This window comes from Pomacea canaliculata, linkage group LG6 (genome assembly GCF_003073045.1).
Source record: "Pomacea canaliculata isolate SZHN2017 linkage group LG6, ASM307304v1, whole genome shotgun sequence".
NCBI lineage: Eukaryota > Metazoa > Mollusca > Gastropoda > Architaenioglossa > Ampullariidae > Pomacea > Pomacea canaliculata.
In genome coordinates, this window is record NC_037595.1 from 460,442 (window position 1) to 477,687 (window position 17,246).

The following is a 17,246-nucleotide window of genomic DNA, read 5'->3' on the forward strand; positions in this document are numbered from 1 at the left end:
GTCACTCGTTGGCCAAGGCCGAGCTGTTTCCGGTAATGGCGGGCGGTCCAAAGTAACGACTGTCAACACACGTCTCCAAGCGTCAATCAAAGGAATATACAACTTTTTTCATGCTTCAGTTTAACATCATACAACGAAAAATGTCATAACAATTTTTACAAAAGCTTACGCTTTGAAGGAAAATATCGGAAAACAGCTTTGTGAGACATGATTGGACATGCTATAGTTAATTCCATTTACTAAACGATTTAGTGGTTTATTATTACGACACCTTGTGTATTAGGAGGTGAGTCAGTGAGAGAGGGAGAGAGAGAGATACAGAAATAAGAGAGAGAGAGAGAGAGAGAGAGTGTGAAAATGATGTATCATACCTAAATCGTACGCTTAGACTGGTCTAATGCGCTTTTCAAATACTTCTAATAATTTGATTTTCAATTTTGATTCGATGTCTTATTAAGACCTTGCTGTTTACTATGTGAAGTAACTATGCTTTGACAAAATGATGCACACTTTAAAATTTCTTGTTCATTACGTCCTGACCATCCTTTTTTGGCATGTGTTTGGCAGGTGTAAAGGAACAGAGTACCAGTTTAAATCACAAAGTCTATATACGAGTATAGTCTATAAATTATGTTGTGTCAGTCGTAACTTTATATTACATTATCCAAAATAAACACAATTCCTCATGATTTATTTTTCTGAAAACTATATCAGCAACATACAATGTTTGTTTTAAGAGTTGTGCAGTGAACCACTAGGTGCCCCCTATTCAGAATGGCACCTTTAGAATGGGACACTATCATGGCAGCCAGGCCATCTGCCCTCACAGAGGAAGCAGCTGATAATATGTATGACATACTTAAAGAGGTAGGTCATTACTAGGTATGTGGCAGTGTGCACTGAGGCTTAATGTAACTGATTAGAAAGGTTGTACTTGCGTATGAAGATGTTGGGTGTACTTTGACTGCTCAAACTGCAAATATTTATGCTTAAGGAGGCTGGGAATCATTTGTGTAAGAAGTCTGCATGGCATTCTTGTGTTTGCTTTACTTAAGTAATATAATGTAGTTTAGATAAGATCTGTATCTGTAAATGGGTGAGATATGCCAGTTTGGGTTTATAGGGTTCTGTTTGAAGTGTTCAACAGTAATCCATTCTGTTGCTAAGCTTAGGCATCATAATATTTTTGTTAACAGGCTGAAGTGAATGATGGTGAAGATGTCAAACGTCTGGTACAGCTGTTTAAAGTTACACAAGCTGTCATGATCAACCGCAATAACATGGTTGAAGAGTCAATGGCAGAAGCTGAAGAAGAGGTCAAAAAGGCACGGAAGAAAGGTAAACCATCTTGTGACAGCTGCTGTTTCAGGTGCTCCACATGGTCAGAATTAATAAATCACATTTATTCATGATATTGGATGTTGCCATACCATATAAGGCTTGTGTACTTAATGTCTGATATATGATAGCAATGTGATGTTGGTGGAGATAAGAATAACAGTTATGATTATATAAATCACATCTTCCTATGCTTAGGCTCAATGTTGTTTGCTGTAAGATGAGTATATGACAAATCATAAATTCACTTAATTTTTCAGTAAGCACACATTACACAAGCAGGCATTGAGCTACTGAAGGAAAAGATTGGGGGTAGGGTGGGCAAAACAACTGATTAATAATGAATGCCAGATTTATATAGTGCATACTCACACTTATAAGGAGCGTGCTCTTAGCACTTGAGACAAAAACAAGACATGGACAGAATATGAACGACAGAAAGATGAACAACTGTGGTAATGACCAATAGAAGACAAATATAGAAAATGCAGAGGAAACAAGTAACAAAAACTGAGAGTATTATGTTTCTGCAGAGGAAGACAAGTAGGAAAGTACATGTAGCAAAAAACCAAAAAAGGAGGGAGGGGGATGTGAAAAAGGACTAGCATTGTGTGAACTGTTGTTAGAAGTAATGCTCAAGGAAGAGGTGCATTTTCAGTGCAGATTTAAAGGATTTAATGGGTGGTAGGTGGCGGATGTGGAAAGGGAGAGTGTTCCATTATTTTGCTGATGAAGAATAAAATATCTTATGAATGTATGCTATTCTAGTGATTATAACAACTATAAGTTATTGGAAAAGTTCCAGTGACCATTCAGTTTTATTTCTTAGTCCCAGTTTTTGAGGTTGTGCTGTGTTAGAGTAATACTGAATCCATTATGTTTCTCTTCTTGACTAATATGTTTGATATTTGTTAATAACATATAGCTGTCGTGTTTGATATGAGGTTTTGCATCTTCCAGAGCAAGAACTAAAGTCAGAGATGGAAAAACTTCAAAAGGAAATTAGTGAGCTTAAGGTAGACAACATTGACCTTCCTGCTTCTGTTTGGCTAGGTGTCTATGTTAGGTGTTGAACTGCTAGCTCTTGAACATATGGGTGAGCTGTTAGGCGACTAAAGTTTTCAGTTAGTTGAGCTGTACTACTGTACTTCTGTAGTGTTGGCTCATAAGAGTCTTAAAATTATGAGTAGCTGCACAAGTCACTTATTATTGATTAGATCTGTGTCAGTACAGGTGGTGAAGTACATGGCTTCATGTGAAGTGTGTGATCTGTGGGAATGGGAGATGTAACTTTTATACAAAACTTCTTATAACGATATATAGTTTATCTTTTGATGTGACTCTTGAGTCAAAGTCACTAGTACTATTTCTTGCCTGGGAACAATTTCAGCGCTTTGGGCCTGACAGCAGTGCTGGAGGAGGGTCAGGCACGGCACGAGACACACGCTACCTGCGTGACATGGTGCGTGAGTTGGAGGAGACAAATGAACAACTAAGGCAAGAAATAAAGGATCTGAACCGCGACCTTAATGGGGAAAAACGAGCTGCTGAGAAAGTAAGCAGGAACACTTACCATTGTACTTATTATATTTATTCATTACATTTACCACTGTACTTATTATACTAACACTTATCGTTACACTGTACTTATTATGCTGATAATACATTAACATTGTATTTTGTAAGGGATTGCATTTTTTAAAATTGTTTATACAATGTACAACATACTGTAATGCAGAAGTGTGTAAGACCTTTATGTTCTTGTGACAAAGCATCATTTAGATCGTACTGATGCTTTTAAGCAAATGACCAGGGTATCACTTGAGATTATGACCGTCTGCTGCTAGTTTTTAATCATTTAGTTTTCCTTGAGCATATGGTCATTGATCTTGAATCGAGATTTTTAATCTAGCTCATTGAGCAGTGTGAGGCTTTTATGGAGTGGGATATGAAAGTCAGGACAATTTTGGTAATCAAAGGATATCAGCCAAGTGACTTGACAGCAGCCTGGAAGGGAGGGGTCAGGATAGGGGTCATCCCAATATGACACAGATCCAGCTGTGTATTTTAATGTATGAGATATGGATCTTTGGTTTATTGGTTTGTGTGATGTTTGCATTTAAACAAAGATGAGATGTTTGATGACAGTGCAATGCTTTAGCAAGATGTTTGATGACAGTGCTAAATGTTTTGAAGATTCATCAAATGTAATGAGATTAGGATGGTGAGGTGCTGATGATTGACCACTTGCTTTCTACCAATAGTACAGTGAACGCATCAGTGAACTGGAAAAGCAGCTGAAGGATCTACGTGAAGATGTGAGTGAAGTTCCTTGTTTATACTGTCATACATTGCAGGCAATAGCAGATATTAGCAAGCTTTCTTTTTAAATATACATAATATCCACCCTTTGTTGAGCATGCAGCTTAATTTAAAGAGTAGGATTATGGATCAAGAGAGTCAATAAAGCTAAGAGTTGCTAGACATTTACATTGTGAACATAGCTGTTGTGTTGTCAGAAGTTACATGATGTGAGTACATAATACACGTGATGGCATGAGTCCTTAACATTTCTGTTTTGCTACTATGACCAGAATGACCAGCTACGTCAGGACCTGGGTGACTACAAATTACAGGTACAGACTCAACGTGACAACTTGAGGTCTCAGGAGGGTGAAGATCTTGGCTTCCGAGAGAAACTGGCCAAGAAAAACCATGAACTCGCTCAGGCAATGGAAGAACTTCAGGTATGCCTCTGTGGTCTTCATACAGGTGTCTGGAGATGTTTGCTGATTGTAAACAAATTATAAACTGATCTGTGCTATGGTGTGCATCTAACATAGCCAGAGATTTGTTGCTTGTATAAATTGTAAGCTGGTCTTGATAAGTGGGTCTCTGACTTAGCCCATCTTCATCCAAAGTGTGGTTTGACCTTTTCCAGAATCTGACAGATGCAAATGACCTGCTGCAAAAGCGCTGTGATGATCTGCAACATAACTTAGAGGATGCTGTTCAGCAAATGGATCGCACAACAGAAGATTACATGAAACTCAAGGTCAGCGAGTCACCTTTATGATTTCAGTTTAACTGAAGGTTACTAGAAGAATCAACACTAGGAACTATTTTCTGTTGTGTTGTAACTGAAAGATTATTAGATGAGTAGTCATCACACAAACACCTTTACGTTCTTTCTTCATTCTTTCTCTTCCTATAACCAGTCATAAATGTTCTTACAAATCTAAAACAATTTTCTACTGACAATGGGTTACCTAGAGTTAATATATGAGCTCTTACTAGTTATTATATTTTAATTTATAGTCATTTACATGTTTTCTTAAAGGTAAGAAATGCTAGATTTGTTCAGCTTGGTTAAATTCAATGAAATATGGTGGTAAAGTTCTGGTTTTAATTGTGAAGTAAAATGTAATTTATTGTGGCAAAAATTAGATTAAATCTATTTAAAGACCAATCTAATCTGTAACTAACCTTTAAATTTCAGCCTTCAAAACCCATCCATTAATTAATTATCTGCTAACAAAGTATGTGATTCATACCTGCGATCAACAAGCACTGCTAACAGTGTACTATGTCACACTAACAGTGAACTGCATCACGCTACTGCACCATTCACAAGGTTGCCAGCAGTTAACACAAAACACAGAGAGAGAGAATGAGTGACACTTTGGATTATTCGGATGCTGAAAGTCTGCAGTTACTGCATTTATCATGCTACAGTAGCAGTTTTTCAGAACCAGAGGAAACTATAAAAATAAAACTGTGCATGTTTTAGCCTGAGAATTCCCCAGTCTCAAACACATAAGAGGCACATGACGATAACGATGGCAATTAAGAATGACTTCAAATGACCACATTGTAGGTATGATAGATCTTTGTCTACAGCTGCAAGCAGATTATTATTATCTGCCAGTAGAAATTGGCTTTAAGTGTAAAAAAACAAAACAAATACCAAGACTTAATGCTTACCATAGTAACCAATCATCAAGTCAATGTCTAAGACTGCAGACTTATTTCTTTAGCTCTGTCTGGCCTGGTGAGAATGATTTTCCTAAAGTTGTAGGAGGCAGTTAAGGTTATCAATGTTACATTTGGATTGCAGAATTTATAACTGCACATAAACGAGTGCTGTCAATTCACAAAACTGAAACATCAGTGGAATTTAAAATATGTAAAAGAGCTCTTTGTTTGAAGAAGGGCAGTCAGAACTCTTTTCTCCCAAGTATTTTGTTTTGACTTATTGAAGGAATGTCTATCGCCTTTGTTAATTGGTTAAAATAATTATTTGCTTTTCAGGCTGATATATCTTACAACCATTTTGTAAAAAACCGTAAGAAAATGTTGTTTATCTTTTCATTTTCAGTGTTCTGTCTTACAACAATCAATGTGAAGTTTAATCAGATCTTGTGTGCATGTGTGTAACTAGTACTGGAAATATTAATATGAAGTCATTCGTCATTGCCATCGCTATCGCCATGTGCCTCCAGTATGTTTGAGACTGGGGAACGCTCGTGCTGAAACATGAATAGTTCTATTTGTGTAGTTTCCTCTGGTTCTGAAAAACTGCTCCTATAGCACGATAAATGCAGGCTTTCAATGTAAGAATAATCCGAAATGTTGCTCATTCTCTCTTTGTGTGTTTGGTGCTAACTGCTGACAACCTTGTGAATGGTGCACTGGCATGATGTAGTAAACTCTTAGCGGTGCCCATTGATCACAGGTGTGAATCGTATACTTTGTTAGTGGATAATAAATAATGGATGGCTTGCGGAGGCTGAAATTTACAGGTTAGTTCTATATTGCCTTATCTACTGATATCTGGAAAGAAAACACGTCATTCAGGTTGGTCTTTAAATGATCTGTGAGGACTCTGCTTTTTTCTCAAGCTTTATAGGAGATTAACAGGAAGTCTTTTGATCAGAATTCAACAAAAAATTTTTATATATAGTTAGACTAATTCTTAATCATTTTCTATTTGTCTTCTTGAAATCATCATTCTTATCTGTCTTAATCAAATTCTTTGAGACTACTATTATTTCTTTTTTCAGGTGGTTCTTCAGCAAAGTGATGCTGTGACAGACAGGCTGCGAGAAGAGAATGAGATCCTTAAGTCACAGGTGAGCATTATTAACTTCTTATGGCTCTGCATTCCTTCATATTGCTACAAATTTTGTATTTATGGTTATAAATTGCTATGAGCATATTTAAAAACATTTTATGTGAATTGAAAAAATGATTACCTTTTCAGAGTTATGCAGTAGAGTAGTTGATGTATTATGTTTGAATGTTAATAGCATCATTGAATAGCTATAACATTTGAATATATTACAGACAGATGGTGCAGTCATCACACCCTGAACTAAAACTGTTCATATGTTGGTTATTTATGATGTTATGATTGGATATTGATGAATAAAGCTGTAAACTGGACAACTGTTACATATGACCAGGTGCAAGACTTAACAGAACAGGTTCAGTCCAAGACAGAGGCAGATGATGCCATCATGGTGGCTGTCAACAACAAGATAGAGGAATGGCAGGTACTGGCAAATACTCACAACTTTTGTCTCTTCTTGTGTGCTCGTGAATGAATAGTTTGGTATGGTGTCAGGTCTTGTATTCTTATGAACCAGTAGTTTGCTGTGGTGTCGTTTTGTGAATAGGTGTGTGCTTATAAACAATTTGTTTGTTGTGGTGTCAGGTCTTATATCTGCTATGCTCATTAACTAGTAGTTTCCTGTGGTGTCAGTTCTTGTGACATTATTATGTGCTTATGAACTATTTGCTGTGGAGTCAGGTTGTCTGTCCTTATGTGCTTATAAACCATTTGTTTACTGTGATGTTCATTCCATGTGCTTATCAATTGTTTACTGTGATGTGGCGAGAGGCAGAAAAGGGGAGGCAGGAGGGAGGCTGAAACTGATGAGATTGAGACTGCTAGAGACAGCAGATAGTGAAGAGACAGCAGATAGTGAGAAAAGGGCAACAAAATGGAGAGATTTATGTAGTGTGGCATGATACACCATGACATTAATCTGATCTATATAGTGTGACATGACACCATGGTGAGAATTTGATGTAAATAGCATGACACACTATGTTCATCTTATCCATGTGGCATAACGACTGTGGTGTTAATATGATCTACATGGCCTGACACATGGTATAAATCGTGTGGCCTGGCACACCATGGTATAAATGTGATCCAGATGGCATAATACATCATGGCATAAATCATGTAACATGACACACCATGGTATTAATCATGTAGCATGAAGGTTTATGTAACATGATGACAGTTTGAAATGTATCTGTTATGGCATGAAAGCTGATCTTCATGGACAGATGCTGTATGTATGGTGTACTAGTGAAGTCAAGATGAAATTGTGGCATTGACAGTTTATTGTCTGTGTCTGTTATGAGTATGTTTTAGGTGATATGGACAAACAGGCACATAAGTTCTTTGTTTTCTGTTGTACTCATGACACATGAACTAGTGTTTGTGTGTGCCCGCACGCATGTGTTGTAATAGAATGCATATGCCAGTCTGTCCAGCTATTTGTCTGCCTGTTGTACTTGTGATACATGAAATGGTGCAGACCAGGACAGTGATGTGTTTGCTTGTCTTCTACACACAGGAGCTGATGTGTATGAAGGACCAGCAGATAGCAGAGCTTCAGGAGCAGCTGTTTCACATGAGAGAGCAGTTAATTGCAGCCAACATGGATAGTGACAAGGCTTCCGTGTCTGCTCTCACACAGGTTTCATTATCTTCAGCTTTTTTAGGCTATTTGGATTTTCTCACTAAACTGGCAACATTGAGACTTCTTAAAAATAAAGTTTGAGGTGTTCCTAAAGATGTTTTTAGAAAAAAAGATAGTGGGAGTGTGTGTGTATATATATATAGACACACAAGTGTGTAAGCACATATTTGTGTCTGTGTATTTCTGTGTGTGCATGCACATTTTTGTGTGTGTAAATGTGTGTGTGTGTGTGTGTGTGCAGTTGCTGAAAGAGAAGGATCAACAAATAGAAGAGCTGTCAGCTCAGACTCAGCAGTATGTCAATGAGATGGAAGCTAATGCAGCTCTCATAGAAGATTTACGGGCAGAACTGAGTAGAAGTAAGTGCACTCACTGCCTTTGAGTGATACATGATAATTTGTGTGACAGAGGGGTGTGTGTGTGTGTTTGTAAGACTGCAAAATCTATTTGTTTGTGTGCATTACATGCTCTTGTTTGTGTGCATGCTTTTGTTTGTTTGAAAGGGGAGGGAAAGGGAATGAGAGTAGAAGCAGGGTTAGATGTCACAAAAATGTCATCTTCAGTTTCTTTCTCTTTCCTAGGCTTCTTAAACAGTTGGAGTAGGAGCAGGAAATAATGTCAACAGTAATGTCATCTTAGTCAAGCAGTCTCTCTTTCACTCACACTATGTAGCAAAAAGCTCAGTTTATCAAAACATGTTTTAATCATGTGTAAACATGTTTGAACAGGTGGATCAGGTGGTGGTGACAGACTACAAAATAAGATCCGAGAATTGCAGAAGGAGCTAGAGGCAGCCAGAGAGCATGTGAAACATGCTGATGATGAAGCTAAAAAGGTCAGTCCAGAGCTTTGATCTCATTTAGTACTGCTGTTGATGATTGCAATTCACTGTTTTGTCATTTTATAAGTGGCATTGTTGTCTGACTTTAAAATTCAGAACAGTTGTATTATTCGTTGGGGTAAGGCTTATCCTCAGACTAGATATTTACAATTTACATGAACTGAAGAGTATGTCTGAGCACATAATTTCTGCATGTAGGTTTTGAAAAGAATTAGCGAAAGTATCGTTAAAAGTTTATTCCACAGGACACTGTAAATTTAAAAAAAAAAAAAAATCAAGTTGACACTCAAAAACATGTACTCACATGTATACACTGTATCAAACCAATAGCTATCAACTGTAACATGCACTGTGTCCTAACAGAAGATAAACAAAGACAACAAAACATAAGCTTGTGTTTATGGTCTGTCTGTGGACAGCCTGAAATGCTTGTTTTTGTGTGTTTGTGTGTCTGTGTGCACGTCTGAGGAAGATGCGTGTTATGAGGATGATACCTGTTACCCAGTGCCTGATGTCTGTGTATCTTTGTGTAGGCTGAGGAAGATGCTCGCATCAAGGACAAGGAGTTGAATGAGGCTCTGGATAGAATGCAACAATATGAAAAGGTCCTTGCTAGTTTCTTTCTTTCAAGTTTTTCTCAATGGCTAGTATGTGTGCAGACACATTCACACATTTTCTCTCTGACACACACACACACACACTCATGCACATCATTATATATATGCTCACGTCTAGAGAGATCACATATAAAAGAGAAATGACCATGAATATTGGCTTGTATAACAAAGCTGTGACAGTTGTTGATTTGTGCAGGGTGAGTATGGTCTGCAGGAAGCAGTTTTGGAAATCAAGGGGACAAAGAACCAGCTCAGAGTGAGAGACAGGTCAGTTCTTAAATGTATGGTCACAGCGGTAGATCAGTCAGTAAAACTTATCCTGAAAATAAAAGACAGGTCAATCTATACAATGGATTATTGTTATAGCACACATGATGGAATTAGTTCCCAATGGAATAACTTAGAAAAGCAGTATAATTGAAGCTGGCAGTCATATTATGCAGCATGTAAACAGCTAAACAAGACATTCGCCTCAGTGACGATGAGTGTGTCATAGTCTGTAGTTGTATAAATTACACTGTGCACTGTGATTTATGGTTCAACCTATGTAACAGGTTGTAGATATCATTAAAATGGGTACAGCTAAGCAGTGCACGACTCAGTGTAGATGTAATAGGTTTGCAGTAAACAAATTGCAGTGTGTGCTTTGCTAACTAGTATCCTCTACTTAGCAGTGGGTATGTGTAGTTGCTTAAACAGTAGTTTTTCCATGTTACACAATTCCTTGTGATTACTAGAAATGAGTAATAGGTTGTAGCTTAGCTAAATAAATAGCAGAATATGTACAACTGAACAGTGTACTCTGTAAATGCACATCTAAACTGAAAACCTTGCTAATCGCCAATGAGTATTTAATAGATTATAGCTAAATAGCAAAATGTGTACAGTTGAACAGAACACTTGGCTAAACACCAGGCAGTATTTAATAGACTGTAGCTAAATAACAAAATGTGTGTATCATGCTGCTTAGCAAATATTAACAGGTTGTAGCTAAATAATCAGCAGTGTGAGTACCTTGAAGATAACTTTTGTTTTTGTAAACTGCAAATATTGTCAGATGTGAACAAATTGGATATACAGTCTTATTTGTGTAATAAGTCTGAAAGGTTCGTGAACAGTTTGGTTAATATTTGGTTAAAGCAGAAACTTATGGATTCCAAGCATTCTCAGCCCAGTAACTGGAAAATATCTTTGGTCTAGCAAAGAAAGAAGTGGGTATTTGATCATTAAAAACTCTCAGGAGAAGATAGGACACTGCCTTTTATATAGTCCAATGGTTTCAGTTCACTAGACCATAGGGACCTTACAATTTGTTTTAACAAGGTGTCATCTGTAACATCACTTCACAGTCTTTTTCTTGTAGCATCAATAAAGGATTACAAATATTTTCTTTGAATGAGCGCAGTGGTAGCATTCACATGAAACAGTCTCTGAGGAATACTTTATCATTTCCATTGGCAGAGAAATACAAGAGCTGACTAAATATATCAATCAGACAGAGTTGAAGATCAATGAAATATTAGATGAAAATGAAGAGCTGAGGTATCGCTTGGGTATGGAGCCTCGCCAGCCGCTGGATTTGACGGAGTTTCGCAAAAATAAAGCCGTCAGACATGAGGAGGAGAAAGCATTGAACTTCATTTTGCAAAGACAGGTGTGTCTCTGTGTGTGTATGTGTGCATGCAGATATATGCTCATGCTAAAGTGTATGTCTTAAACAATATCGTTTTTCAAGATTAGACAGCTGCTGAAAGAAGAAAATTAGGGAGGATGCATTTGTGTGTGAGTGTTTTGTGAACCTTCAGTTGTGTTGATTTCTGATGATGTGATATGATATGGTATGGTGTGGTGTGATGTGTGTGGTGTGGTGTGATATGATATGGTGCAGTATGATGTGATGTGTATGTTGAAGTATGATGTGATATGATATGGTATGGTGTGGTGTGGTGTGATGTGTGTGGTGTGATATGATATGGTGCAGTATGATGTGATGTGTATGTTGTAGTATGATGTGATATGATATGGTGTGCTGTCATACAAACAGATTGAGCAGTTGGAAGAGGAAAGAGTGCAAGATAAACAGAAAATACGAAAGCTGGCCCAGCAGCTGGGCAAGAGGTATGTTTGGTATTAGTGGCAGTTGGGCAAGAGATATTTATGCTTAGTACTACTGGCAACTGGGCTGGATGTGTGTTTAGTATTAGTGACAGCTGGAAGTTGGTTTTCGCTTTTGTTTGTGATTGATTATTTCTGCAGCTATTCTAAGAACTTAGGACATGACTTTGATCAGATATTCACACCCTTGCTGAAGCTAATTTCTTGCAGCATAAATAATGTCTAGATATGGCATCTTTTCACAGGAGATCCTTTAAAGAAAGAGTTAAAAAATAGAATAAGTGTTTATTCTATGATCTGTGGTTGCTATGTGTAATACATTAAAACAGACTGTTAACATGATAGCCTTGTACTATGTAGCTGCAAAAGGTAAGAGAATAAAATATGACTCTGGCTTATGTGAAGGACACATTCACAGGATGACACAGAGGCACCATCCCAAAAAATGCGAAGTAGAAGAAATCTGTTTGGGTATGGCAGTTAGAGGTTGACAATACCAGTTCTTTGCTTATTACTGAATGAGAAGCATGCATTTTTCTGTTTTTCCTTGTGGAAAAGTGTCTATTTTTTACTTTCAATGCAAGATGCAGCTGTATATTTAAAACAAATATTTAGAATGACAAGACTACCTGGTTTGCATTTGTTGGAGGGACTCATGTATCTGACAACAGGGTCTCTCTCAGGGGTCTTTCAACAGGGTCTTTCTTGCCTTCCCGTAATAATTTTTATATATTTGCTGGACTCACTTTCCTTTGTATCTTTTTGGTGATATAACTAGCAGTGTAAATTAAAATATTTTCCTCAGGAATCAAAAGTTCCTCAGTAGAGTTGGTGAAAGCATACTGGGAGATTTCACATCTTTTGCTTTGCTCACATTTTGCATCAGAAATTGTCAGAGTACACTGAGTACCAATGTTGTTCAGTGTCAAGAGAAAGTGATCTGTCTTTGATGCATTTGCTCCTTGCGCTCTGCATGATAAGTGGCTTGCAAATATGGAACTGGCAAGCCCAACCGATAGGTTTGCCAGCAATTCTGCCCCCACTTTTTACATCTATGGAAATGACAACCCAAGATGAGTGAAACTGCTAAACAGCAGCATATGTGACAAATCCAAAAATAAATGTGACTTGATAAATCTGCCAAATAAAAGAAACGCTATTTACTCAACTCTCTTCATCTTTTGGAACAGAGAAGAATTGGAAACCTTTAGTTCGAGAGTTTTGATAACTGGATGCAGCACACATGCATCCCAGTCATCCTCACCTGAACACTGATAGTTGTAAAGGGGGGGCATGGACGCTGTCACATACAGGTCAGCGTAGATTCACTTTCCCGCCTATGAGCTCTCTTCATCCTCTTTGCTCCTATGTTGCTGTTGATTATAAAGCATGCATTTGGGTTACTTGAGAATTTAGCACTCAGATGTTTTGCGGAAAAACAAAAGGAAATGCATGCTGGAGCATTCCATGTGTGGTGCTGTGTATCTACAAGGAACTACTTATGGTCACTAGGCTATGCCACTCATTTTTTAAAACTAGCTTTCTTAATCCTCAGAGACATTTTAAGATCCTCTCTTTGTCACTTTGTTGGTATCCCTTTGTAAAGTCGTCAGGCAGGGTTAATTGCACTTGTTTACCAGGCTATGGAAGCTAACCTGTGCCTTTTCCTCTATACACATGACTGCTGGAGGCTCTGGGCATGACATTTACTAGAGCTATTTTGAAAAAAAATTATTTTGTCAATTTTTGTAACTTGTTATGTTCTTTACATTTTTAAGACTAAAATTTCTGCTTTGTTTTAATTTTGTTTTTACTGCTTAAAAGTAAAAAGTTAAAATGTAGATGTATTGTAAAACATTAAAAATAAGACTTTTTATGACAGCTTTTGTAAGATTGATAGGAAACACTATCACTTTTTGTATCATTACTTCCACATTGAAAACTGGTCAGGGATATTGTCAGCCACAGAAATTGTGACAAAGTTCTTTTGATGAGTGAGTTCCTCAGTATGCACTAATAGTAAGAGCAGAAATGATTTGTGCTACAGGGTAAAGTATCTCAAAATTGTCTCGATGAGTTATTATGATGGTCCTGCATCTTCCCTTATTACAAAATCTTTAATAGCCCTTGACTAGAACACTGCCTTCTTCCTGACATTTTGCATTACAAAATTTTCAATGCTCTTTCTTTCCTGATAGAGCAGTGGAGCTTGGTCTGACAGCCCAGGACATGATGGCAGTGCATGACTACACCGAGACACTGCGCACCAAGCGAAAAACAGAGGCAGAAAGTGAGTCTGCTGCTGTTATCATCAGGCGAGAGGTGCAGCAGCAGGAGGTGCAGATGAGAGTAAGTTCTCTTGTTTCTTACCTGTTGACATGGTTATAGTGCGTTTGTCTATCTTTGATCAGTTCTTTCATTGAAGGAGCAACTGTGTTTGCGTATTGTTGATTAGTTTGTTCTTTCACTGAGGGAGAAAATACTTTATTCTATCAGTGATTTCTTTCAAAGGTGAGAGTGACTGGGTCTGGATATGATCTCTGGTAATAGCTATGAAGTCACAGAGGTATTCTCAGTTTCTGTGACTGGATCCTGATGCAATACATAGGGAGCTATCCTGAAAGGACACTGCCTTTTATGACTTCAAAAAATGTAATTTATCATGAAAAACATACTTTTATTTTTACCATTTACCTTTCAACTGGAAATAGATTGAAATACAGAGAATTGATTTCACTTTTAAATGAAGAAGTTCCTTCCCTTAAATAAAAACACACTTGTATATACAGCATTTACAGTTGAGTGACCTAATGTATTGTTTGCAGGATAAGGAGCTGGACAAAGACTACCGCCAGAGCCTTGTGGAGCTGACCCACATGGAGCAAGAGGTGGGGGAACTGCGTGCTCACAATCATCAGCTGAAGCAGGAAAATGAAAACATGGAGGCTGCCTTGAAAGAGGTTATGGAGGCCCTTAACAAACAAGGGGCTCAATCCACCACACCGAGGGGTAGGTAACTGGGATGTATTCTTTTGGTCAGGGGTACACTGTAATATATCCACACATACTGTTGGTAATTAGGTTCAATTTATTTATAGTGTTCATTAAAGTTATATGACCTTTCTACACCCAGGCATAGGCAACTGGGATATGTGCAATTTTTATGGTCCGCAATGTGACAGATCCACACATAGGAGTAAATTTCATTTCATGCTTACATTTGTATTAATGGTGTGCAATAATGCATGGACAGTATTCTCTGTCACTACTGTGCAGGGGCTGGAGAAGCAGATGCAGAGACACCGTATCGTTTTCCAACTATTGAGCGCATGCTGGCGGTTAGTCTCCTTGATAGTTGTTGAGAGAAGGTGGACTTGTGAGAAACACAATTAAACTTGTTCACTTTCCAAAGCAGACACCCTCCTCCCTTCTCTGGTTGAATTTATCTTGTTTAATGATTTGATGATTTTTAACTGGATGCTCATACATATCACTTCCTTGCTAGAATACCATCAAAGGTACACAGCCCAAAAATAGCCATACATCACCTGTACAAAACTCTTCCTTGCTAGAATGCCATCAAGGTACACAGCAGGTAAATAGCCACAGATAATGTATTTATCGTTGTCATGCAAAAAAGAAAAATAATGAAATTACCAAAAGTCTTTGTTTTGCTTTTGCTGAACCCCTGTATTACTGTGAGGGTTTTTTTTTTTCTATTTAGGGTGCCTTTTTCAAATCTGAGAATAATCTGTTGATTAAATACTATAGTTCTAACTTTGTGGGATTTTTAAGGCTTTTTTATAGTTTTCTTGATTTCAGGCTATTGAAGCCAAGCGTGTTATTGGCAACTACGACACCTCTTTGTACCTCAAGGAGCAAGTGGATGTACTCCGTGGCCGCAATGAAGAAATCCGTTCAGAGCTGCGAGAAACACGTGTGGAGATCAACAAACTCTTACTGGAGCGAGACAAAGCTTTTGAGAAGGTGACAATGAATTCTCATGATGATTTAAATGTGAAGTGAATGAGAAATGCCTCCTATCACCATATAGAGCTATTTGTCACAGGGGACTTTTATGTGATGGCGAAAGTAGACACATCATATCAGGAACAGTTCATGCTGTGTGATGGTGAATGACAAGGTTTGTGATGTTTACAAATTGAGATGTAAAGCTGACAGTGTTGCTGATGCTTACAGATTGAGTTGTTAGAGCGAGAGGGTGTGATGTCAGACATGACCACTGGGATAGGAGGAAGAATACGAGCTATACCATTACCAGAAAATTTACCTGTAACAAGTGCTGATATCATTGCCAGCCTTAATGAGCATCTTATCATCACCCTGCAGGTATGCTACATAATTTCTTGTGGGCTTGGGGACAGTACTTTTATGGGACATGCACCTATAACTCTTGCATTTCTTGTTTTTGTCTTCTGCAAGTCAAATTTGAGCACTTCTTTGCCATAGAGGTAGTGTAGTTGTGACTTTACTGCACTTTGCTCTTCAGTTGTTAGGCACAGACATTACTAATCACTTACTGAATTATGCTTTGTGTTATCAGTATTACTAGTATGTTATTGATTGTATCGGAGTTCTGGTTCACCATACATGTGTTCTGCCTACAACATATGGTTTTGTGACTATATTATAGTTCGTGTTAGTGTTCTGTCTACAACATACAGGTTTTTTTACTTGCCCTTTTTGCTCTTTTTGTGAGCCCTGTTATCTTTATTTTGGTAACATTACAAAATGCATATTTCATACTTTAGAGGAGTCAACTGTTCCTTGAAATGCCCTTCATAGATCATAATCATGTATAATCATGATAATTAAAAGAAAATAATGAGGACTTTAAAATTAATGTATTGAAGGCTTTTAAGAAAGTCTTGGTAGAGGACTTTTTAACAATAGATATCAAGTTGTGATTTTCATTTCTTTGCCCTAATAAGGTCATTTTCCCTTTATTATTATATGACATTACACATTTACTGAGTGTCTAAAGATTGTGGATCACAAGGATGTCCAACTGGGACTCTTCTATTAGTTGCTGGTGAGGACAAAGGTAAAGGTAGTCTCATGACTGTATGGAAGTGTGATGTCAAATCCCTCTTATCTCAGGGCCAGCTATTGTGAGGGTGAAGCCTTTCAGTTATTCCTTACTACCTTACCTTTTTGTGCAAAATTGTCTTTAGGTGGAAACACATTTCCCTCCTAAAATCAACAACTTACCTCTCCCAAACCTCTAAGGAGTCACAATTGGGTCAACTAGGGGAGAATATACTGCATCACATGGGTATCAAATTGGCTTGTGTACCCACCTTTGGGTTTGGATTCTACCAATGTGGCACTAGCCTGATAAACTACTGCATGGATTCTTGACATTAGCCAGTTATAGTAGATTTGTGCAGTCATAAGTGGCAGTGACTTGATGTGAAGATGTGGCACCAGCCAGTCAGTGACAATGCTGCTATAAAAGTGTGGCTTACAACTGGAGTCAGGAGAAGTTACTTGTAATAATAATAATAGGATTTGTATAGCTCATTTCCCCACAGG

General features: G+C 37.7%; 1 protein-coding gene across 2 annotated transcripts in view; it reads left to right on the forward strand.

Moving 5' to 3' along the window:
* Window positions 1-22: 22 nt before the first annotated feature.
* Window positions 23-17,246, forward strand: part of LOC112567048 (centrosomal protein of 290 kDa-like) — a 56,022-nt gene continuing 38,798 nt past the window's right edge. The window contains exons 1-23 of one of the 2 annotated variants that reach the window (XM_025243539.1): window positions 23-286; window positions 738-867; window positions 1,197-1,338; window positions 2,299-2,354; window positions 2,729-2,893; window positions 3,603-3,656; window positions 3,933-4,085; window positions 4,280-4,393; window positions 6,402-6,470; window positions 6,804-6,893; window positions 7,992-8,114; window positions 8,359-8,476; window positions 8,846-8,952; window positions 9,492-9,563; window positions 9,772-9,842; window positions 11,037-11,229; window positions 11,620-11,693; window positions 12,096-12,161; window positions 13,889-14,039; window positions 14,516-14,699; window positions 14,967-15,028; window positions 15,513-15,677; window positions 15,891-16,040. In XM_025243539.1, the coding sequence (XP_025099324.1) occupies window positions 775-867; window positions 1,197-1,338; window positions 2,299-2,354; window positions 2,729-2,893; window positions 3,603-3,656; window positions 3,933-4,085; window positions 4,280-4,393; window positions 6,402-6,470; window positions 6,804-6,893; window positions 7,992-8,114; window positions 8,359-8,476; window positions 8,846-8,952; window positions 9,492-9,563; window positions 9,772-9,842; window positions 11,037-11,229; window positions 11,620-11,693; window positions 12,096-12,161; window positions 13,889-14,039; window positions 14,516-14,699; window positions 14,967-15,028; window positions 15,513-15,677; window positions 15,891-16,040 (2,472 nt within the window). In that variant the 5' untranslated portion in view covers window positions 23-286; window positions 738-774. The remainder of the gene's footprint in view (window positions 287-737; window positions 868-1,196; window positions 1,339-2,298; window positions 2,355-2,728; window positions 2,894-3,602; window positions 3,657-3,932; window positions 4,086-4,279; window positions 4,394-6,401; window positions 6,471-6,803; window positions 6,894-7,991; window positions 8,115-8,358; window positions 8,477-8,845; window positions 8,953-9,491; window positions 9,564-9,771; window positions 9,843-11,036; window positions 11,230-11,619; window positions 11,694-12,095; window positions 12,162-13,888; window positions 14,040-14,515; window positions 14,700-14,966; window positions 15,029-15,512; window positions 15,678-15,890; window positions 16,041-17,246) is intronic. The other variant, XM_025243540.1, reaches the window with a different exon arrangement.